At 42.5% G+C, this 24,702-nt stretch overlaps 1 protein-coding gene and 1 non-coding gene across 6 annotated transcripts in view; both read right to left on the reverse strand.

The window, feature by feature from the left end:
- Osbpl9 (oxysterol binding protein like 9) overlaps positions 1-24,702 on the reverse strand; it is a 145,911-nt gene that overhangs the window by 81,767 nt on the left and 39,442 nt on the right. For 4 of the 5 annotated variants that reach the window (XM_021199762.1, XM_021199760.1, XM_021199761.1 and 1 more), the window contains exon 3: positions 16,591-16,669. In XM_021199762.1, the coding sequence (XP_021055421.1) occupies positions 16,591-16,669 (79 nt within the window). Of the gene's footprint in view, positions 1-16,590; positions 16,670-16,803; positions 16,821-24,702 lie in introns of those variants that run through there. The other variant, XM_029539612.1, reaches the window with a different exon arrangement.
- Positions 3,196-3,302, reverse strand: LOC115064359. The gene has a single exon (XR_003844179.1). It is a non-coding gene; the product is annotated as a U6 spliceosomal RNA (small nuclear RNA).

Here is a 24,702-nt window from a genome sequence, read left to right on the forward strand (position 1 = left end):
ACTCACTTTGTAGACCAGGCTGGCCTCGAACTCAGAAATCCGCCTGCCTCTGCCTCCCGAGTGCTGGGATTAAAGGCGTGCGCCACCACGCCCGGCTCTGAGGATGGTTTTTTAATAACGCTGAATCATATACCTGTATTTCATACCTCACAGGCCCACAGTGAAATTGTTAGGAGTCAGTTGTCTGAGTCTAGCCATCTCAGGGACAACTTCTCCATCTTGCTGGAAGGGCTAAACTGAGATCATGGTCTCAGGCCCAGAAACCAATTCCTTTGTCCCTTATCACTCTGAGTTCTGGACTAAATGTCTAGGGGAATGAGTTAAGGGCCTTGAAGCCCTGTACCCTGAATAAGGCCCAGTCTCCAACAGATATTCCTTTGTGTAACCCTTAATGTCAAAATACAATTAGCTATCCCTGCAGCTCACCTAGACCCCTTCTCTTTATAATTTCACTCTAAATATACTGTGCAACTTGCCTTTGGGGACACAGTAAACTCCCGAGTCTGTGCTGTCTTCTCTGACTTGTCCGTTTTTTGCTGCCTATTTCAAATAAAGATCTTGCTTTGCTGGATGCTTGTGGCTGCCTGGGATGTTTTGGTTTTTTTGGACCCCAACAAAATCAGGTAAAATAAGAGATACAATCACAGTGGAAACCCAATTAGGACAAGAGGATCTTACTAAACATCCTAAGTTTTAAACTGTGTTGTCTGTATTGATGTTGCAAAGGCAGCTCTGATGAAAACCCTTGAGCATGAGTGAAGGCAACAGCTCCAGGCTCACAGAGTAGCTCTTACAGTCTCCCCTGCCACATGCTGGCAGGAGGGGGAAAGACAGACTTTGTTTCCCTTAGAATTCACGTAGGGAATCAATACATATTTGAAATCTCCAGGGCTGGAGAGATGGCTCAGCGGTTAAGAGCTCTGGCTGCTCTTCCAGAGGTCCTGAGTTCAATTCCCAGCAGCCACATGGTGGCTCACAACCATCTGTAATGGGATCAGATGCCCTCTTCTGGTGTGTCAAAGACAGTGATGTATTCACATAAAATAAATGAATAAATAAATCTTAAAAAAAAAAAAAAAAAAAAAGACAGAAATCTCAAGCATTGGTCCACATTTATCAAGCAGCTCTAAGAACAAATAGGAAGTGTGAACAAAACACTTCTGTGCATTTCAAAACCAACGGTCACCTCAAGAAAAAAAACCTGAGTTGTAAACTGACTGGATTCACAGGATGTCATTTTTATATTTCAAAAACAAACAAACAAACAAAACAACAACAACAACAAAAAACCTGATAGCCAGGCATGGCAAAATGGTACATATGGATAATCCCAGCACTTGAGAGTCTGAGAAGCAGGCAGATCAACACAAGTTCAAAGCCAGCCTGGGCTACACAAGACGACCCTGTCTCAAGCAAACAAAAAACAAAACCCAAACAGAAAAATTATTCACACTCTGGCAGGTATTTCCCTCAGAATGAATAAAGACAGCCTGTATTCCAGGGAGAGTTTAACAGTCTGTTGCCAACTACAAAATTCAAGGTTTCAAATTAACAATGGAATTTTGGAAAATGTATATTTTCTTTCCACCCTCACTCTGACCAATTCCTAAAATTCCAAAGCCTTTCCTGTTGAGTTTGGGTCTTCAACAAATGTGAGTTTTCTGTGTCATACCTTGAAAAGTGTCTATATCTTCGTAGGAATTGTATAATTAGGTGAAGCAGTTCCCCAAATGATCATCAGTACATGATCTTACAAGACGTCCTGCTAGGTAAAGGAGCTATTCTACAGCCAAAGCCATGAATTTTAGAATAATACATACATCAATTTAATTAATATGTTCCAGGATAGCCAAAGCTACACAGAGAAACCCAGTCTCAAAGAAGGCGGAGGAGGAGGTAGAGAAGGAAGAAGAGGAAGAAGGGGAGGAGGAAGAGACTATCGCTTGAGTGTGGGTGAGATATCAAGGAATACTGCTCAGAATTCTCTTAAGAGGCTATGAGAGCTTCTCTTTTCCACATGACCATGTGAGAGCATATTTTCACGAATTTAAGGTAAAACAATGGACTAAATGAAGAAGCAATGAGGGGAGCTTGGCTCTCTTCTGTTAAGGGTAACATTACAGGTAATTACAAAATTAGAACATGATGTCAATTTTCTCACTGTTTGGGAAACTGTGGAATGGTTATTCTTCTTTCCACATTTTAAAAACTGTTTAAAAAATACATAATACTAGGTATTATGTAGCTCTGGCTGGCCTGGAATTTACTATATAGACCAGTATGGCCTCTATCTCTCAAGTATCCCAATTATGCAAGTGTCTATGTGTGTGCCAGTGAGTGACCATGGAGCCCAGAGATGTCCAGAGGTATCCGATGCCTCTAAGCTGGACTTACAGACAGTTATGAGTTGCCAACATGGGTGCTAGGAACCATATTCTGATTCTCTACAAGAACAGTTTAACATTCTTAACCTCTGAGCCCCTCTAGGGTGGTTATCTTGGCATGTTTATTAATGAAATGGGCCTATTGATACCACAAGATTATGTTACTGAGAGTTGTTTTTTAACATAGTTTCACTATGTATCCCAGGTTGTGCTGGAACTCAAAATATATTGCTCAGTCTGGCCTTAAACTTATAGCTTTAGCCTTGAGTGTTAGTGTATAGCAGTGTACAATCACACCTGGTTCTTATTGATACTGTGTTGATGATTTGGTCTAATGCTAGTTATGTTAATTTGGTCCCCAAAATTACACTGGAATCCTCATGTCTACTTGTAAGTCCCTGAGGGACCCTGTCCCCAGTTGGTTTTGATTGGTAAATAAAGTTTCAGGCCACACCACACCTCAACTTCCCTAGGTCAGCTATGTACTCCCTGAGTTCTGGACTGGAATCTGGTCCACATATTTCTTTTTTTTTAACACTATGGCTTTTTATTTAAAAATAAGAATCCCATTATAATCGTTAGACAACAAAGTCTTCTGTGTTTTCAGTCTCTTCAAGGAGGCAAAGAAGAAAATGCAATGGTCATATGTTTGTCTATTAGAAATGACACTCGGACTTGATCAGCTTTTAAAAGGAGGGAGGGAGGGAGGGAGGGAAGAGCGAGCAGACAGGGGTATTTTCCAGGCATGCCCATTACCTGTCAGAGCAGTGTCAGGATACAATCATCAAAAAGCCACAAAATGACTATCCCAAAAAATATGGAGCGCTTCACGAATTTGCGTGCCATCCTTGCGCAGGGGCCATGCTAATCTTCTCTGTATTGTTCCAATTTTAGTATATGTGCTGCCGAAGCGAGCACCTGGTCCTGTACATATTCTTGATTCTCTAACACTATCATTTTCTTAGCAGCTAGTCCGGTACTCACAATTATAGAACAAATGGTCATTTGTCTGCTAGAATGGTGCCTTTTCTCAGTGAAGTCTCCTGACCAGCCTTGTCTTTGCTTGCTTGTTTGTTTTTCCCTGATGCTGTGATAAAAATGCTTTCATAAAAAGCACTTAATAAGGGAGAAAGGTTTTATTTTAGCTCAGGGTGCCAGTCACAGCAGGGAGTCAGGGCAACAGAAACTCACAGCAGCTCATCACATCTACCCACAAGGAGAAAGCAACAAGGCATGCTGTGGCTCAGTCCCCTTCCTCTTTTTATCCAGCCCAGGACCCCAAGCCCAGGGAATGGTTCTGCCCACAGTTAAGATGGGTCTTTCCATATCACTGAATGCAACCAAGATTATCCCCCACAAGCATGCCCAAAGGCCTGCCTCCCAGGACTTGCTTCTACAGTCTGTCAAACTGCCAACAGTAACAATCAGAAGCCTATGCCTTTAACATACATACAGCTCATGGTTATTATTTATTGTCCATCTCTCCTGCCACTGAATACTAAGCTCCACAGAAGCAAGGTCCTTTACTTCTTGACTTATCCCAACCAGCTAGAAGCTCATCAGGAAACAATTGCTCAACAAAATATTTGCTGAATGAGAACAGATGAATCACTGATCTTATTACTGAGCTTTCTTTTCATTTATTTATCTGTTTGCTTATCTCTTTATTTATTGAGGCAAGGTCTCAATATGTAGCTCTGGCTGTCCTGGAACTCACTATAGAACCCAGGCTGGCCTCAAACTAAAAGATCTGTCTGCCTCTGCCTTGCAAGCACTGAGATTACAGGTATGTGCCACCAGGCCCAGCAAGTTAGAGTTCCTTAGAAATTATTTTTGCTTGATATCTTATTAAATCTTCTATAATTGGCTCCTTCAAAGATTTATTAATAGTTATAGCTGAAGTCTCTAAACTGTCAATGTTCATGCAAATATTTACAAATGTGTTTCTCCTCCACAACGTCTGTTTTGACTATCTAGAGCAATATTGTGAGTCTCCAGAACAGAGTTGGCATTATATTAGGAACAGTTTGCTCAGTCACTCAAAAACAATGAAAACCATGAGTTCTTTTCTATTCATTCATCAATCACATGCTTCTCAGTCAAATTATTCCTACTCAATAAAAATCCTTGATATGCAAATATATACTAACACTTAGCTCCTGCAGTGACTGTCTATACTGCTTTAACTTCAGGTTTTAGTAAAGGACTAAAAGGATCAATTAGTCACTATTCCTTAACTTTAAAAAAGCAAGACTTAAGACATGGAATGTAGGAACATTTAGGAAGACTGTGGTTTTAGAGAACTGACACAGGCATTAATCAGGAAAGCACTCAGATAGCATAGGGACTGGGAAAGGGGTAAGGAATGGGGAGGCAGTGAGTGTGAGCGTAAGAAGGGATAAAGACCCAAGCCAAGTTACAGGCTTAGGAGGGAGAGGAGGAGCAGCCAGTGGACAAAGTGATGGGTCTTTCCATCACACAATACAAGGAGAGGCAGACGCAAAACAAGAAAAGATTCAGTTAGCTTGAAAAATGGAGGTATAGTTCTACAATACAGAGAAGAGGCTGGCAAGCTCCAACTGCTGGAGCCCTCAGGAAGAGGGCTATCAGTGCAGGTAAGCCCAGCAAAACCTTAAATAAAACACAACAAAAGAATATACAAGATGAAAAACAAGATGACTCCAAAATTTTTACTTATGGCTTGAAAAGCCTCTGACATAGTCAATCCTAAAATCTGTTAAGCCTCAACTGTCAGAAGTGGTTTGTTTTCTGTTTAAAGTGTGTGCATGCACGTGCATGTATTCGTGTGTGTGTGTGTGTGTGTGTGTGCATATATGTAAGTAGGTGTGTGTGCACATGTGTACAAGGTGTACATGGGGTATGTGCATTTGTAGGGGTCTGCATTTGTATGTGTGCATGAATATGTATGCACATATGGGAATGTGTGTGTGTGTGAAATCAGGCATTCTCCTCAATCACTCTCTACCTTATTTTTAGGCAAGGTCTCTCATTGACTCTAAGCTTGTCACCCAGCTTTTCCCATGGGTTCTGGGAATCCAAACTCAGGTCCTCGTGCTTGGGTGGCAAGTCCTTTATCCACTAAGCCATCTCTCTAGCCCTAGAAGCTAATGGTACAATACCTGCAATCCCAAGTCTCTGGAAGGTTAGGTGGAAGGATTTGAATTCAAGACCAGCTTGGGATACCTAACAAATATCAAGTAAGCCAAAGTCATATTTCAGAACTTATCTTTAAGAAAATAATAAAAGTTTTACTGAATTTATGAGTAAGAAGTATTCAAACACATGTTATTAGAGAAAAAATGAGAATTTATCTTTAATGCATTTTGAGATGAGAAGGAAGAGTGGGGCAAAAGAGGGTGATTTTAAGGGGCTAAACCAAATCTCAGCTCACAAGGAAACATACAGAAGGTCAGAAGAAAGGAAAATATTATATAATCACTTTACTTGGATTAATAAAGGAAAGAAAAAAAGGTGGGAATCAATGCCTATTTTAAAAAATATTCAGGAAGGAGCTGGGTGTGGTGGCTCATACCTGAACGCCCAGCACTTAGAGAGCTGAGTCAGGGGATCACCCCTCAATTCAAAGCCAATTTGGTCTACATAGAGTCCCAGGTCCAGACTGCAGGGTGAGACAAGCCAAGAAAAATGAAATAATAAATAAAAATTATGAAAAAGACTAAAACAAAGCAAGTAACACGTGAAAAATGAATCAGCTACTAATTCTTTTGTTTGCTTTTGAAATAAACAAGATCAATTAGATAAGATCTAACAAAGTAACAGAAGCCTATGAGAAATTATAATAATGAATGTATTCTACTTTATAAAACACTTATACTTTAATAAAACGCTTAGAAAGAATAGACATTCTTTAGATCCTGTGGGGGAGAAGCTTTTGTACTTAAAAAGAGAAGTGTGTGCATGTTTCTGTGGAGTGGAGAAGCAGGACGGCATTTCTGAATTATCAAGAACAACATTCCATCTGAAGGTTTCATTCTGGCTCCAGTGTCTCCAAGGAATTCTGCAAACAGCAGCAAGCCACTTCCTCTCTCTTCTATATTTAGCTCTAAGCTGTTAATACAATATCTTTGCCTTTCCTTCAGAAAGGATACACTTCTAGATCAAGACTGTAGTTATTATAACCCTGCACATCCCACAAGCTTCAACCCCATCCTCTAAAAGACAATCTAGACACGGCTAAATGTCATTAATTCAGTACTCATGACAAAAACAGTTTATGTTTATGCCAGATCACTGTGCGTAAACCACTATCAACATTTCAGGCACCACTTTAGTTTTCTTAGGAAAACCAAGTTTCTGAATAGGACAAATAACTAAGATATGTTGGGCTTTTTCCCCTCGAACACTTTGAACTGCTCCCTCTGCTGGTATAAGAAGAGAACTGTGCAGCACGACCAGAACTGAAAGAAGATGGAGCACGCAGGTCAATGTCCGACTCCCTGGACATTAACTCCATTCAGGGAACATTCCCATGCATCCTGTGGCTAGGCTTCTAAGCCTCCCTAATAGTTGGTAATGGATCTGAGCATGCCTTGTGACATGACTCACTACCATCTCTTTTGACCAAGGTCCCAGTTAACCTTGTCTCAATGGGCCCAGGCAGGGTCGACCTCTGCTTGGAACCCTGGCGACACCTACTCCCATGAAACAGTGATAATACTGCAATGGGAGAAAGTGACGAGGATACAAAGAGGCTCTGGTATGATGAAATGTAAGTCAGAGTGACCAACCCAGAATCACAGAAAGTAAGGTGGAAATGAACAACACTGTATAGTGAGAATTGCCAATATAAATCTAGGCCCTGTTACTTCCTGCATGTGTGACCATTAATACAAATTTATATAAGCCTCAAGCCCTCCCCTGTATGATGAGGATAAAACTATCTACCTCATTAGTGTGGGTGTGGTCCCTGGGAAGGACCAGCATAACATTAAACTGGCCCTTACCAGCCGGGTTCTCTTCACTACAAGTCCTGTTTTTATTCAACAGAATCACTTCTACTGTGTATTATAAACACCTTCTCTAGAAGAAAAAAAGACACTTATCACATCCCTGCCCACTTGACATACAGCAGCTACATGCAAGAGCTCTCAGGTCAACAACACACCCTTTTACATGACAAACACTCAACTCCTCCAACTAGGCAATGGCCTGAAGATGTCCTCAAGCAGCTAGCAGCCTAGCCAGATAGAACTTTTTATAATTCATTTAAATTTGAAATCTTTCCAAATATCAGTCAAATTGCATTACGGTCCTCTTAATTTAATATAAGAAGATGTGGACTGGGGATGTAGCTCAGTGGGTGGAGTGCTTGCCTCATATTCACAAAGCCTTGGGGCCGATCCCCAATGCTGCATAAACCAGGTACAGTAGTGTTACTCCAATCTCACCGTGAGGAAGCGTAGGAGGACCAGAAGTTCTCCATCATCCTTAGCCAGCAAGCTTGAGGCCAGCCTGAGGCCAGCCTGGGATACATGAGAACCTGACACACACATTCAAAATGCAAGGGCAGAATATAACTGTAGTGCATATGATACACTGATATTACATGTGGAGCATATTAGCAAGAGTATCATGGTCATGAAAATGAACATTCATACCCTGCATGAGTAGGAGGTTTAAAAGGGCTCAAAAGAAACCTTAGCAAGCTGAAATTTAAAAGCAAGGATCAGTGCAATCCATGCATTGTCAGAATTGCCAAAGTCTTAACTCATTTAACCCATAATATGAAAAATACCAAAAGCTGTGCAACCAAGCAGTTACCGCTAAAATGAGGATTTAACATTGAATTTCTTAACCGAATTCCGCTGTGTTCACCCCTTTGCACACTGCAAAGCAAGTTCCTTGTGTTACAATATACACTGAGGTACTTGTTGATGTCACAAAAACAAATTCATTTTTAAAAATGAGTGGATGAGCCAGGCAGTGGTGGGGCACACCTTTGATCCCAGCACTCTGGAGGCAGAGGTAGGTGGATCTCTGAGTTCAAATCCAGCCTGGTCTACAGAGTGAGTTCCAGGACACCCAAGGCTACACAGAGAAACCCTGTCTCCAGAAACCAAAAACCAAACCAGAACAAAACAAAACTGGACGAAGTAAATTGAACTCTAGAGTTTTCTACATGTGTCTAACTGCTTGCAGAAACATTCCTTTCATTATGAATCTTTACTCACTCTCTACACCAGCACACACCAAGCAATGTGCCCAAACTGAAAAGATTGCTTACTAAGATCCACATGTCTCCTCCCTAGGTTATGTAAGCAATACTTGCCTGAGACATAAGACTGATGACTGCCTGCAGGGAGCTCTAGAACTGAAGCTTCCAAGAGTCAGCGCCCATGCTGAGATGTGGCTTTCCATGACACATTTCCCTTTCGTTGTCTGTGCTCCCGAAGTAACCCAAATAAAACCCGATTCCCACTTACCGCTCTGCCATGCCCTCTACAGCATGGTACACTAATTATGCCTTCGAAACCATGAGCTGAATGAGATTTCTCCCCTTTAAGTTGTTTCCATCAGGTATCTTGTCATGGCTACATAGAAGTTACTACTAACCACAGGAAAACTTGTTCTTAAACGTACACAGGACTGAAGGGTCAAGGAAATGGCATCGTTCTTCCCTTCAGGCAGAAGGACCGGAGTGATAATTAGCGTCATCTTTCCAATACTCTCCTTAGATTGTCACATTGAAAATTTATTTTAGCAAGTAAGAAAAAAAAAGAATTGTGGAATAAAATGTAAATTACTCACAAAAATAAAAATGGATTAGAGAGATAGGTCTAACTAGCTACTCAATATACTGGAGTCTGTAATTAAACTTGGGAAGATTATAATTTCAAATATCTAGGGAGGATTGATTGTAGAAAACAAATTAAGAAGAACATAGGTACACTAGTGAGATCTAATCCTCCCACAGCAATATAACAAACTCCCAACACATGAATCCAGCTCTATCAACCCACACAAACATCCCGAGCACCACTGAAATTAAACCAGCTAATTACAGAATTAATTAGAGCTGATTTACTTCCTTTACATGAAATGTGTGACTTTTTGTACTGGAAACATTACCACATAAAAATCAGAAACATAACATAACAAAGGAAACATCTTAAGTCAACACGAGACAGTGGCATCTGTTCACTGGTGATAATGCTAAGGTAACATTGCTCTCAAAGTAGAAGACAGTCAAACCTATAACCATGCTTTAGTCTAATGACTTACTGTCTATTCTAAGCATCTTGGCCATGCAAATGCGTGCCAAGTTGACTGGTATTGATGCAGTGAAGCATCGATGCACTGGTATACTTGATCAATAGGACTTTTTAAAAATTAAATACGTTCCTTCAGTATTGAGCACTAGGTTGCACTTTAGTAAATAATCAAGCTTTAATGGACTGAGCTGAAAACAGTGGTTTATCAGACCAACCACAGATGACTTTTTCCACTGAGACTAACTTAAGCTTCTTTCCAATCCTTAAAGGTGGTTTATTTTAATCTCAGGAAACTTGTGTCACTATAAAATATTCCAGATAAATTTAACTAAAGTTTGTACTGTTTAATAGATGGCCTCAGTAAAGCCCCTGCTTTTGAGACAGGGCCTCACTATGGAATTTAGTCTGTGTTCAAACTTAAAATCCTTCCACCATGCCTAGATGCATAGTTTTCATCTTTTAAAAAAATAATTTTTTTTTTATAGATCAGGTTTGCTGAAGCCAAGAGATCCCTTTAATACAAATGAGACCATACACACTATGGGCAATCTACAATCAAGACCAAGTCACTTGACACTACACCTCACTCATCTGTCCATTGAGGAAGATTCTAAGATTGTTGCAAGAGTAAACTTGTATGCAAGTTCAGCTGCTTATCCAGACTCTGGATCTCAAGCTTTCAAGTTATTATAATCCCTGGAGAGGACACATTCCAGAGCTGCTGAGTCAGAGGGCCAGAGGTACATTCCTAGCACACTCCCCCATGGTGCTGAAGATCTATCTGCAAACACACTTTAAGAACCACTGACCTAGTCAGGCAATGGTGGCGCACGCCTTTAATCCCAGCACTTGGGAGGCAGAGGCAGGTGGATCTCTGAGTTCAAGGCCAGCCTGGTCTATAGAGTGAGTTCCAGGACAGCCAGGGCTACACAGAGAAACCCTGTCTCAGAAAAAAAAAAAAAAAAAAAGAACCACTGACCTAGATGGAGCTGAGCACAAATCTTGGCTCTACCACTTGGGTTTCCTAAAACTCACTTTCTCCAACTCTAAAACAAGAAGCTAAGCTATCTGCACTTGTGGGTTAGCAGTTACACAGGTAATGTTCACAGTGGGTAGAAAAGTAGCTGGCTGCTATCAGTTACTCAGGAGCAATCCGATAGCTGAGATAGCTTTACTATCACCACGCTGCTATTGCTTCTGAGTAGTGGAACAAGAGGATCATTGAGGGCATGGTATTCTGTAACTGCATTAAACTGCATTGTTATATAAAGGTCCTACTTTACATTAATTCCTTCCTGATAAGATGATAGCTCACTATAGCTAGTAACGTCTCTCAAGAACAAGTGCTAGGGTTGGGGACACAAGAGAGCTTGCCCAGTATGCATGAAGCTCTTGGTTTGATCCTCAGCATCTCATAAACCAGACAAGGCAATGCACACCTGTAATTCCAGCACTCAGGATGTAGAGCAGGAGGATCAGAAGTTCTGGCCATAGATCAAGTTCTGGGCCAGCTAAGAATTTATGAAAACCTGTCTCAAAAGCTAAAGGTATTGAGTATCGTGTTCAATTTTCAATCCTGCTTTATGTTAGTGGTGTGTAGCCCCTTGTTTCCTTAACTGTAAGATAAAAATAGCACTAGCAAGTATTCTGTAAAGCTTTGAGCTGCATGATTTAATACAGGTAGAATTCCAAGTAATGCCTCTTATGAAATAAACATTCAACAAATGATTGCTATAATTAGCATCCCAATATCCAAAATGTCATAAATCATTACATACATTAAATCGTCAAAGATACAATTTCCTAAGCCAGGCATGGTATCTCACCCTGCAATCCCAGCACCTGGAAAGCTCAGGCAGGAAGGTAAGTCATTCAAGGTCACGCTCAGGCCCATTTTGAAGCCAACCTTGTCTTAAAACAAAGATATATATATATATATATATATATATATATATATATATATATATATATAGCTTATTGCAACATAAATTCAAACTGGACTCTTCCTAATCATTAAGGTGAGCTATAGACTATCTTGTCTTCTATTAGTTTGAGCCATATGAAATGCCAGTATCTATAAAAACAGTAACTTCAGATGACTAGTTTCTGGACTGGGAAGATGTAAGTGCTTGCTGCACAAGCACGAAAGCATGAAGACCTGAGTTCAGATCCAACCCCAGTACTATTGACGCTGAGATAGGCAGTTCCCCTGGGCTTGCTAACCTGGCCACCAGACTAGCCAATGTGTGAGCACCAAGTTCAGGGAGGGACCCTGCCTCAAAAAAGTAAGGTAGAGTGGGACAGATAGAGGAAAGCACCTGACTTCCACACATGAGCATGCACACACTCATAGACAGATACAAGTGCACCTCTGTCCTAACGGCTGTGATTGCTCCTCCCAGCCTGGTGGCATTCCATCCTAGTATCTAAGGTTTGACCATCAGTTCTTCGCTTGTTGAGACCTCCTAGATAAACAATAGATACCACTGCCATGGTTTTAATACAAAAGCTTTATTTAGCTCATAAAGGTACACTGTTTGGCCAACACTTAAAAAAAATGTTTTAAAACTTGGAAATTTTGCATACCCTTTGAGTAAAAAAATAAATAAATCTGACTTCTCTTGGAAAGAAGTGGGGAATCTGTCAATGTTCAGCAAGCCTTCCCAAAAGCCTTGACCAACTGGGCCAAGTACAGCAGCTTTCCCTCTCACACCACTAGTCTTTATTATCCTTACATTTCATTTCATGTTGAATGTGGACGATGTGTCTGTGTGAGTGTGCACATGTGTGCCACAGCACAGGTGCAGAGGTCAGGAGGCAATTTTGGGGAGTCTGTTCTCTCCTTCCATCATGTAGGTTCCAGGAGTTTAAATCTCATCATCAGACATGCAGACCCAAAACTGCAGTTTCTGTCTAGCTTTAATCCTACCTGGTCATTCAGGCTTTAGGCTTCTAGTTCAACTGAACAACAGTGTGCTCTCTCTTCACTTGCACTGGAGTTCAGATTCAGTTCCCATCATCTCTGTGTCTCCAAAGTAAATTCATCAAGGCTCCTCTTCTGGTTTGTTTTACATGTGACAACGTCCAATCATAAACCAAGCCAAGAATACCACTACTACTAAATTCTCCTCCAACCAGTCACCAATTTCCATTGATTTACTCACTACACATGTCTAATCTGTTCCTCTTTGCTTTCCTTATTGCCATTACTTAGGTCTGTTCAGGGTCCATCAAAAGCCACAGCTATTTCACCACAGATAAACTGTCCATCCTCCTAGCCAAAAGCAATGCCTGCAGCTGTGCTCCAGGTCCCATTGGCTCTTGGCTGCTCCAGAACGCTGATCCAACTACCTCCCAACACACACACACACACACACACACACACACCACGTCCCCACCCCTCACCCCTCTTCTAGCATTATCAGCTCTTCCTCTATCAGCATTCCTCTATCTTCTTCCATTATCAGCAGGGGAATCACTGCTGTCAACATAGAAACACACTACTATTGTTCCTTTTGTCCTTACACAGAATTAAAATCTCCCTGAACTCCCGAGGCCTACAGTCCCCTCTTCTGCCCCTGCTATCTCTTCAGTAGACTTTGAAGCACTCAGCCCTGATTTATAGCTACTCTTCTCAAGGTTTTCAAGCCGTCCTCACAAGTAACTCCATTACAGCATCATTTCTTAGTGCGTGCTTCCCTGGTCTGTCAGCAGCGTCTGGCAAGCTGCAGATCCTTCTCCCTCCTAGAAGCATTGTCTCCAGGCTCCATTTGCTTTTTGTCTCCTTTGGTCGCCGATTCTGCCTCATCGTGAAGCCTCTGAAGTACATGTCCGAGGGCCCGCAGCTCAGTGCTTGGACTTTTTTCTTTCTACTGTTATTCCCAAATTCTCAAGGCCATAAACACTGTCTCTATGCCAAGTTATTTTTCTAACTTGAAATTGTCCCTGAATGCCATGTAAAAACTACAAATTCATCATCTCCAGTAAGTTCTCCTTTCCTCCAAACTGTACAACAGTGGAACTGTCCACTTTAGTTAATGGCAACTCACTTTTTTTTTTTTTAACCCAATCAACCTCAACTTGCCTTTCTGTCATGTGCTGCAACTCAACGTTCAAAATGAACGCATCATTGAAGAGAAGATGACTTACCAGTGGAGAAGTAAGAAAGCCATGCAATGATAACGGGTGGACTATAAAACACTGCTCTGAGCTAAAAGGAAGACAGGGACACGTGCTATGATCCCATTTGTGTGACACTCCCTAAGGGGCATGCTCACCTCTACTGACAGAAAGCAGATCAGTGTCGTCTGGCCCAGGGCTTAGAAGGGGGCATCTGAAAAGGAAACAATCTTTTGGAGTGGGAAAAATGTTCCATATATTGATTGTAGTGACAGCTATATATAAATGGGCTGACAAACACTGAATTATATGAGACATGTATTTTTAAATATTTTAATCTGAAGGTCTTTTGAAAATTTTTCACTTATACTACTACTACTACCACCACCATTATCATTATTATCACGATGTGTTTCAGTGTACGTGAAACATGCATGCACATGTGACAGAGGGAGTTCATGAATGCCACAGCACTTGTGAGGGACCAGAGGACACCTTTCCACCACCTTTAAGCTGGTCCCAGGGATCAAAGTCATCACACTTTGGCAGCATGAGCTCCACCCACTGAGCCATAGTCTCACCAGTCCCTCAGGCATGCATTTTATTTCCTGTTAATTGTAATCTGACCACTGCTTGCTCCCTCCCCACCCCCGCTGGTGCAGTATGGACACTAGCACTCTCTTACTTCTTGTGTACAATGAGTTCCTAAAGGGTTTCCTAGGTCTGTGCCCCTCCACACCTTATTCTCAAGACAGTGGCCAGAGCAACCCCGTAAAATAGGAATCTCATCATGTCACTCTCTGATCAAAATTTCCTAATGAGCTTGCATAGCAATAAAACTCCTTTTTATCTTTCTTTCTTTCTTTTTTATTTTTAATTTTTGGCAATAGGGTCTCACTCTGTAGCCCAGGCAGGCCTGAAAGTCGCTATGTAGACCTGGGTTCTATCTCAGCACAGGAAAAAGGTAACACTCATACATGTTATTATATGTATGAACCTAAATTTGCTTCCAGTTCTTGTCAGCCATTGAAGATTTTTTTAAAAAGTACTATAAAATGTAAGCTCTATCGAACACTGAATATGTTTTGTATTAAATTTGTAGATCTTCTAAGCAAGTATCTCTAAGTCTGAAGTAATTTTCCTAATCACCTAAATAAATGAGCAATTTAAGTTCTTCGTATAAGTTCATGCTGTGTAACACCCCACAAATGTTGCAGTAGAAAACAAACACTCTAACATTCTGGAAACTTAAGAGTTCATTTTGAAAACTCCTATTTATTTTTATCACTTAAATAATGTCTTGTTTTATCAGCAAGCCACATAAATAGAGAAATGCTAAAGAGGTCAGCTTGACATAAATAATTTAAGGTAAGGAACCTTTGCTCAGAGATCCAAGGCTGCCCTTCCACCAAGCAAACAAAGCTCCCGGAGCCCAGAGAGGCCTCCCTGGCAACTGCAGAACCCTGCACTGCAGCCCTGCATCCAGCAGCTCCTGCTAGAACTGCATTGAAGTATTCAACTACATTCAAGTAAAGAGTCCCAGTTACCTGCTTCGGCTTATGAGCAGCACTGCATATTTAACCGGAAAATCAGAGCTGTTTTATAACATGATTAAAATGTTTTATGAAGTTAAATGGATGGAAATTTCCAGGGGAGCACCATCAGTTAAGAAATTTTAAACAAATAATATTCTCAAACACAGTTAATATGTTAAGGATAAGCATGATGATACATTAGAAATGTCACTGCTGACATTTATTGTTCATAGGCAACATCTTTCATTTCTATGTGACGATCTCTTAAACAAGACAATGAAGAAAACTGCGATGTACTGACCCAGTGTAGGATGACAGTGACCGAAGCACCTTCACAGAGCACATATGGCCACCAGCAGAGCTCACAACTAAAACAGTTTTAAGCTGTAACTGTACTTGGTACTCATTCACCTTGATTGTATCTGGCAACCGCAACAGTGATCACACGTACAGGTTCAGAGAAAGTACTAACATCTCCAAATAGTCTCATTTCTAAGTTTCCTGGATTGCTTTAAACCTAAAACAAACATTATTCTGGATAGAAAAGACAACAGAACACCAGTACCAAAACTAATAGGCACTCCTCACAGACGACAGGTCCTTAGGACAGACCACAAAAATCAGCTTTTATCTGCTGGTTTAGAGCTTTCAAAGCAAGATAGAATGAAAGCGACCATACAGTACCTTACCCCTTCTACCGGTGAGCCATAGCATGCAATGCCGAAACATAGCAGTGGCAGATGGCATTGGAGTTATTAACTACAGAAAGGATAATGGCAGAGCAATGATGGCTGGCAGACAAGACACAGAAATGCAGATGGAATGAATGCAAACTTGGAGTTCTTGAAGCAGAGCAAAACCTTTCAGGCAAAGGCTGCCTCTGGCTTCACTTGAATTTACATTTTGAGCTTCACACGGACAGACACTGCAGCCTTCCCAATCAGTCCTTCAGACTCTTCATGCAGAGGCAGAACCACACTCCTCGATAAAGAACATCAGCAACCTTCTCTAAGCACAAGCCAGCAGCAGCAGCAGCAGCCCATTACTCTTGCTTCTCACTGATTTTTATCCTGTAAATTTTTAATCTCCAATCGCAGCCAGATCCACAGTCACTTCAAATTAATGTGCATCCACTGCAGACACAAATCCCTGCCTAACCTGCAGTACCACTTCAGCCAGAAGGTTCCTGTGCACTCGTTCATGCGGGGTCAGTTGCAAAACCATTCAAGTCACTCAGTCAGCAACCCAGGAGAGAAGGGGGGCAGGTGGGACTGAGGAGAGAACCTCTTTTCAACTCACCCTGGAAGTGGAAGGTTTTCTGATCGACAGTGATTGTGAAGGTGCTGTCGTCCTCGTCGTCTATACCAATCACAGCTCCCTGCGAGACAAAGAGCAAAATCCCAATAAGGCAAACAATGACATCAGCAATATTCACCACTGCTACAGCCCTGGAATACCCGATGTGCTGAGGACGCTGGAAGCAGGCTAGACGGAGCAGAGAAATCCAAGAACCTTGTTTTGCTTGAAGAGGAAGAACTACAGGAGAAGGGCTGGCAGGGCACCCCAGCAGTACTCGGCTCAGAGACTTTCCATGCCTTGCATAAGGGACATGGATGCAGTTGGAGGGAGCAAACAAGCTGAATCTGTAATCTGTTTAACAGCCAGCCACCAAGCCCTTCTGAGCTTTAAATTGCTCCCTAAAACGGGAGTCAGAAACCTACACCGCCCCAGGTTGTTGTGCAGTGCAAAGACGGCAGGTGCTCCGCATTGGTTGCCTCTCTATGGCGCTTGTTAGTGCAGAAACACCAGCTGACATTTGCTCCAAAACACTGTCCAAGAACCAGATGCTACCTAGCCACTCGTGCTTCTGTGGGCGCCACAGTTTTCACACCGTGATACTGTTTTCGCCTGTCTGTCTCCTCCCACTAAACTGCTGTGAGGTTTTGGGAGCTCGGGACAGCTTTCTCTTATTTAGACACACAGCACTCAAGTTTATGTAGTGCGTGGTTTCTAACAGAAAACATGACTATCAAACTGCAGCAAGAGGTCAGGGAGCTACACTGGTTAGCTGTTTTGGAAACTTTTTGACTTATTTTTATACTCAAACATAGGAATTAATGGGGAGGGGCGGCTATACAAAATCAAAGTCTACTAGGCAATATTCTCAAAGAATCAATATCTTGCATATCCCAGAAGAGCTAGAGAACATGCCATACCACACCACAGGAACACATTACTCTCACACAGTCCATTATTAAAATACCTTGAAAGTAATAGTCAAAGGACTGGAGGAAAAAAACAAAATCAAAACAAAAACCTTATCACATGAAATAAGTGGCGTGTGGGGTAACGACTCTTATCCTAAAGCTACTAATAGAACCAAAGACTTATTTCTTCCCAGAGACCATACAGATAAACCTCACCTCGATCTAAGTTCCATACACCTGACTTACTCTTCCGCTTCAGAATGGATAAGATATGTTGTCACCATTCTTAAATAAGGAAATATCTACAGACTTTAGTCCCAACAGGAAGCTCACAGCTGGCCCAGAACTGGCTGTCACCTGCATGGCACAGACCACCCACCACCACCACCACCAGAGCAGTCATTCTGGTTAACTCCACTTTGTGGTTAGCTGGGCTAACCTCGTGAAATTCTGATAAATCAAACACCCCCTGGGTCCAAATACTCAATAACCAAGGACAAGCATGTTGCTAGGTGTAGCTTTGAGACAGGTAACCATGGTCCTTGCCTTTAAGGCCCTTCAGTTCCAGAAGAACAGATGAAGAGAAAAGTGCAGCGCACTACCAAGAGTGCTCTCTACCTAGAGGAACCTTGGAAACAGTATCAAAGAAGCTTGTCACTAAGGAAATAACCACATGGACAAACACACAGATGGAAAGAAGTCTAGCATTCCCCTGAGGGTAGGGTGAACAGGGACTAAATGCTAATAAGTAGGGGCAGGGAGGCTGTTTTGGAGACAAGGTGTTACAGTCTTGACCAGAAGGCCTCAAACTCCTCAAACTTCTTGTGTCTCAGCCTCCCACTGGAATCACAGGCGCACATACCACTACACCTGGCTGGCATTTATTTCTTCTCAGTGATGAAAACATTCTAAAATTGACCATACTATTGTGCTGGTTGCACTAGCCTAAGAATATACCAAAACATTAACCACATAGCTAAATCAATATACTGTACAGTATGTGAATTTTCTTTTCTTTTAATACAGGTTCTCATATAGCTCAAGTTGACCTAATTCTATGTAGCCAAGGATGACACTGAACTCCTGATCTTCGTGCCTCCACCTCGAGTGATGAGATTAATGATATGCATCATCATTCCCAGTTTCATATGATGCTGGGGATACAGGCAGGGCTTCACACACGCTAGACAAGTCCTCTACTCAACTACATCCCCAGGCCCAGTATGGAAATTGTAACTCAACCAAGCTGTACTACATTAACCTACTTCTGAGTGGTTCTTGGTTTCTTTAGGGTTATCCCTAATAACTGGAGTTACAGACAGTTGTGAGCTGCCATGTGGGTGCTGGGAATTGAACCTGGGTCCTCTGGCAGAGTAGCCAGTGCTCTTAACCACTGAGCTATCTCTCCAGCCCTCTTCTGTGTTTCTTAATCCAAGTTTGTCCATCATTTAATTACCCAAGACAGGTATCACAAGGGCTACCCAGATGCCCCTCAGCCCCTCACTGTGCCCCACACATGCTCATGTGGAACTATCACCTTTGCTTCTTTCTCCTTTGATGCCGGCGATTGGAGCTAGGGCCTCACACCTGCTAGGCAAACTCCCACAGAGCTGTCTCCTGCCCGGAGCTGGTATCCTAAGTTCACCAACTCCACAACTCCTGGCATAATGGAAGCCTTCACCAATTTCTTGCTCACTAATGCAATCTGTCTTCAGTCCGATCACCTTCTAAACCAGTCTTTCTTATTGCCAGAGAAGTATTTTCTAAAGCACAAACTCTAAAGAGACAGACTTTAAAAAACTTCTTTGGCTTTCCATAAACTAATAAAGTCAACATTACTTCTTCTCCTCCAAGACAGGGTTTCTCTGTGTAGCCCTGGCTGTCCTGGAACTCACTTTGTAGACCAGGCCTCAAACTCAGAAATCCACCTGCCTCTGCCTCCCGAGTGCTGGGATTAAAGGCATGCGCCACCACGCCCAGCCAACATTACTTCTTAATGCCATTCAAGACTGCTCAAATTTGGTTCTGCTAACCTCCTCCTGTTACACTCCTGCCATATACTCTCTACAGAGAGACCCTATATGTACTCACCCCTCCCCTACAGAGACCCTATATGTTTCACCCCTCCCCTACAGAGACCCTATATGTATCACCCTCTCCCCTACAGAGAGACTATATGTACTCACCCCTCCCCTACAGAGAGACCCTATATGTATCACCCTCTCCCCTACAGAGAGACTATATGTATCACGCCTCCTCTACAGAGAGACCCTATATGTACTCAGTCTCAATGCTTCTTCCACACACCAAAACAAAACAAAACAGCAAGCAGTCTCAAGTTTTCAAATCAGTTTTCCAGCCCAGGTCTCCATCACTTCCTAAACAAAACCCACCCCTGACTCATCTCCCTCTAGCTCCTGTTCTGTCTCTGAGAGCAGCACCCCTCTCCATCCCTGCATCTGTACCTCCTCCCTCTCACTGCACCCCATGGCAACTCTTCTTAGTCTTCAGACAGAACTCGAGCAGCATATATAGCTGCCACCTGCTCCTCCTTACTGGCCTCTGTGCCTTGGCTGCACTTCAGAGAGGTCTCCCCCAAGAACTTTTGCTGGTCTAATATGGAAGAAAGCATTCCACTGGGGGTCCTCTCTACTTCCCTGAAGGCTTTGGAACCTAGCTAGCAGTGTCCTGCTCCAGGCAGGATCTGCCACTATGGGAGTGTCCTTCAATATACACAAGGACATGCATCTGACACTCCAACCTCTCCATTTGACCTGTTTAAAAAAAAAAACTTAATTTTCCATGAAAATATTCTAGCTGTACATTGTCCAATACTGTAGCTGTTCAGTTTTATGTGACCGCATACATTTAATTGTTAAAATTAAGCAAAATTTAGAAATAACTGGAGCCAAAAGTATAGCTCTTTGGTAAAGCAATGTTTAACACCAATAAGGCCCAGGGTCCAGTCTCCAGCACCAGAAAAAAAAAAAAAAAAAAAAAACCACAGTGGTAATTCATAGGCTCAGTAGGCAGGGAGAACAAGTGGGTATGCAAATGGATGGCACAGATACCGACCATGTTAGTCACTGGGGAAGTTAGAAGCATCGTGGCAGAGGACAATGCTGTCTGGCCACTGAGACGAAAACCAGCTACTGCTGTCAACTGAACACCTGCAATGAGTGGGGCATTGAGCTGAGCACTTTACACTCACTCCCTTGGAGAACTTTGAAATGGAATATGCACGAATCCTGTGTACAAGGTCAGTGAAGAACCACCCTTCCTAATCTTTTCCCCACCTCTATCCTAAAGATATTTATTTAGAAGCTGCAGCAGGGGAGGGCAGTTTCTCATACACCCTGACCAAAGGACAGTCCTCCTCTACCAGACAAGATCATCAAGGGCTCAGCTTGGGAAGGGATGCAGTAAAGGGGGAAAGGAGCAGACTGGCCAATCGACTGGAGCTTCCCTGGGGTGGCAGATGCTGTAGCCAGACAAGATGGATGACAGATGTTGCAAGCAGATCGCCATTCTACATGGTGAGATAAACACTGTTCTTCAACATTACTAAGTCCTTCTGTCTTGAGTTTTATACAAATGGACTCAAGAATCTTAATCTGCTTTCACACAAAATGTTTGTAAACTCACCTACATTGCAGGTACCAGTTTGTTGAGGGTTTTTGTTTGTTTTTACAGTTATGCTTCTATTTGGCTATTCAAAACATCAATCTCACTGTGGAAAGATATTTATACTGCTCCGGTTTTACACCAGGAAAATGTTGGTTTGGACACTGTTGCTTTTTTCTTAGGCTTAGTAGACTCAAACCCTGGGGTGGAGTTACTAGATCAGAGGTATGCACAGGTTGGTCTGCAGAGTGTCAAGGGCTCCAGAGCAGCTGTCCTGGCTACACTCCCACTTCACAAGCACATCTGAAATCACACAGCAGTGACCACTGAAATCTGACAGGGGTTTTAGTTTCCATTTCCCTGGTGACTAACGGTGTATCTTTTCATGTTTATTGCTATTTGCATATCCTCTGTGCGATGACAACAGTTCAGTGTTGTCAATAAGCAAGAAACAGATCTGCCCTTTACATCTTCTATCTTCTGAGGAACAGTTCTTAACTTTAATTCCTTCCCTGCAATGTCTTCAGTTTATACTTTATGGTTGTGCTTCCTGTGTGTCCTTCAAGAAGTGTTTGTCAGACCTAAGACCAAAGAAATATTTTCCGGCACTGTATTCTAGAAGCCTCTAGAAGCCTTTACATTTCAGTATTAGGGAAAATAGGTCCTCTCACTTTTCTGGGCCTTTTTATGTTCTAAATCACACCTCCACCATAGTCAAGCTGGCCATGTACAGGATGGTGGGTGAGAACACGGAAACTATCTTCTGAGGTCTATGGCACTGGCTGGGAAAACCTGAACCAGGGGTGGTAGTCTTGACCCTTCAGCAGTGTTAAGTGGATGCAGCAAGTCCCATGCATGAGCGAGTGCACTCACACTGACTGACAGCTTCACTACAACAATGCTCATGGCTTTCTGGGCAGAGGCTTTCACCCACCTTACCCCACTCTCTATCACCTTTCCTCTCCTCGTCACCAGCCCCGGCTGCTGGTGCACATATGCAAGTCTCTTCAACAACAGCCAGGACTCTCCAAGTCTGCATCCACTCCAGCCATTAGACTTTCTCTAATTCCTTTCCAGGCAGGATTTTGTGGTCATCCAAATCTCTTGCCTGTAACTCATCTCAGCCTTCTGTTCCTTGAGTGTAAGAAGCACATTGCCAGCTCTTCTTCATCTCACAGAAGGTGACTTTATGACCTGTTTGCCCACAACAATCCTGGATTATTCCTGTTGCCCTGGTACAATAATGAAGGACTTCCACTTTCACTGTCATGACTGGCCCAGGTTTCAGAGATGGCTACACTGTACCACAGCCGAGCCCCAAGGCACTAACTTCCCTCAGCGACTTCTGCACCTGAACTGCTTGAGGTCTACCAGTTGTTCCAAGACCATTCCCACAACCACACATCCACAGTTGTTTCCTCTGCTACCCTTCCCCTCCCCTACTGGGTTTGCTCTGCCCTTGGGGGAGGGTGTGGGGGGGCATTCTGGAGCAAAGCTTCTCTTGGCAACTCATATAGGAAATAATATCAAGAACACTATTGTGCTAACTCGCCAAAATATCAACCTTTTTATTGTGATGCTTTTAAGGCTCATGACCCCAACATAATATATATTTATCTTCTATGGCCTCTTTTTCTCTGAGGTTTTGTTTTTTGCTGTGTCTTGGGTTTTGTTTTCTTTTGTTTTTCAAGACAGTTTATCTGTGTAGCCCTGTCTGTCCTAGAATTCACTTTATAGTTTGGCTGGCCTCTAACTCAGAGATCCGCCTGCCTCTGCCTCTGCCTCCTGAGTGCTAGGATTAAAGGGATGTGCCACTGCTGGCCTTCTCTGAGGCATGCTTATCAGAACATACTTCTTCAGGCTGCAGACAGTAGCTACAGCTTTCAGAGTCCTCTCCAAGTGGATGGATTTCTTGGTTTTCTCTTTCTCTTTTTTCTATACACACAGAAATACTTTAAACATGAATAATGATGCAAAAACTTAAGAAACAATCAGCTTTGCTTTAATGATTTGGGGGGGGGGGAAACAAAGCAAATCAAGATACAAGGTGTTGCTTTGTGTGTTTTGTTTGCAGAGAAAGAGAGGGAGAGAAGTGTAGGTCGGTAAACTGATTCCAAAGGCAATAAAGGAATGATGACCACTCCAGAGCACGAGTCCCTCACCCTCCTAAAAGGAACATGGTTGCTGTTAAGCACACACAACACAGGTATTCCCACACTAAGCACACAATGTCCCTGGCTACAGAAACAACAGTGGAACTTAACTGTGCACTCATATATACATGTCCTTTAAGCATGCCCACCTATTATTATTAAAAATATAGTTCTTTAACTCTTTTCCTAATTGACTACAGGAATTATTAAGGAATGTTACTAGCTTTTACACGTTGTTCTCCTATCCAATTTGCTGTTGTTTTTGAGACAGGGTGCAAATAGGATTAACTTTAATTTTCCCACTATCCCATCGCCTATCCCATTTTTTTTCTTTGTTCCTTATATGACCACGTGCCAGGACCACTTGTGTAGTTTACAAAACAAGCACAAACACAAATTTTCTGACCAAGCTTTTTCTTCATTTGATATTCTGGGACCTGCAGGGTTTAACACTGAAGCAGCAGCAAATGCAGGCACCTCTCTTGCTGCTGATTTAATGAAGACCGTGAGGTTTAAGAGACTGCCTAGGAGTTAAAGTGCTCACTGTGAGATCTTTTGCCAAGACCAGAGTTTGGATCCCCTGAACCCACATGAACGCTCTTCTGCCTACAAAGCCAGCATCTGAAGGCAGGGACAGGGAGCCCTGGAGCGAACTGGCTAGCATGGCAGGCTGAGAGTTCACCTGAACAAGCCTGCCTTATTAATAACATGGAAAGCGATGCACACGGGAGAACACACATGCAAATCACATTCACATACAAAAATATACTGCTTCACTATTAAGTACGTAATACTTATTATAATCCATCGTGCTGTGGTGATCCCTAAGCCTCTCAGAAGGTCAGAATCCAAGATTCACCTGCACCAATAGTGCTTATTATAGGCAGGCCTGGCAGCCCAAGCTGATCATATCCCAGCTACTCGAAAGGCTGAGGCAGAGAACCACAGGTCAAGGCCAGCTTGGGAATCAGTAAGCTCTGGTCTGAAAAAATTAAAGGGAGCTGGGAATGCCCCTCAGTGGTGGATTGCTCGTCTAAAGCAGTAGGTTCAATCTCTACCACTTTTCAAATACATTAATAAATTTGATGCTGACAATTCTGTGAGTGAACAGTATGATAGATACCCCATCTGGTTTAGCTTTTTTCTTCTTCTTTCTAAGAGCTCAGAAATGAATGGAAAGCATTGGCTCATTTCATAGGGCTAGTTGACGGCAGAATTCATTCTTGTCTGATTTTCTTTCTTTTTTTTTTTTTTTTTTTTTTTGGTTTTGTTCGAGACAGGGTTTCTCTGTATAGCCCTGGCTGACCTGGAACTCACCCTGTAGACCAGGTTGGCCTCGAACTCAGAAATCCTCCTGCCTCTGCCTCCCAAGTGCTGGGATTAAAGGCATGCACCACCACGCCCGGCCCCAGAATTCATTCTTAACC

The sequence above is a fragment of the Mus pahari genome, chromosome 6 (genome assembly GCF_900095145.1).
Source record: "Mus pahari chromosome 6, PAHARI_EIJ_v1.1, whole genome shotgun sequence".
NCBI lineage: Eukaryota > Metazoa > Chordata > Mammalia > Rodentia > Muridae > Mus > Mus pahari.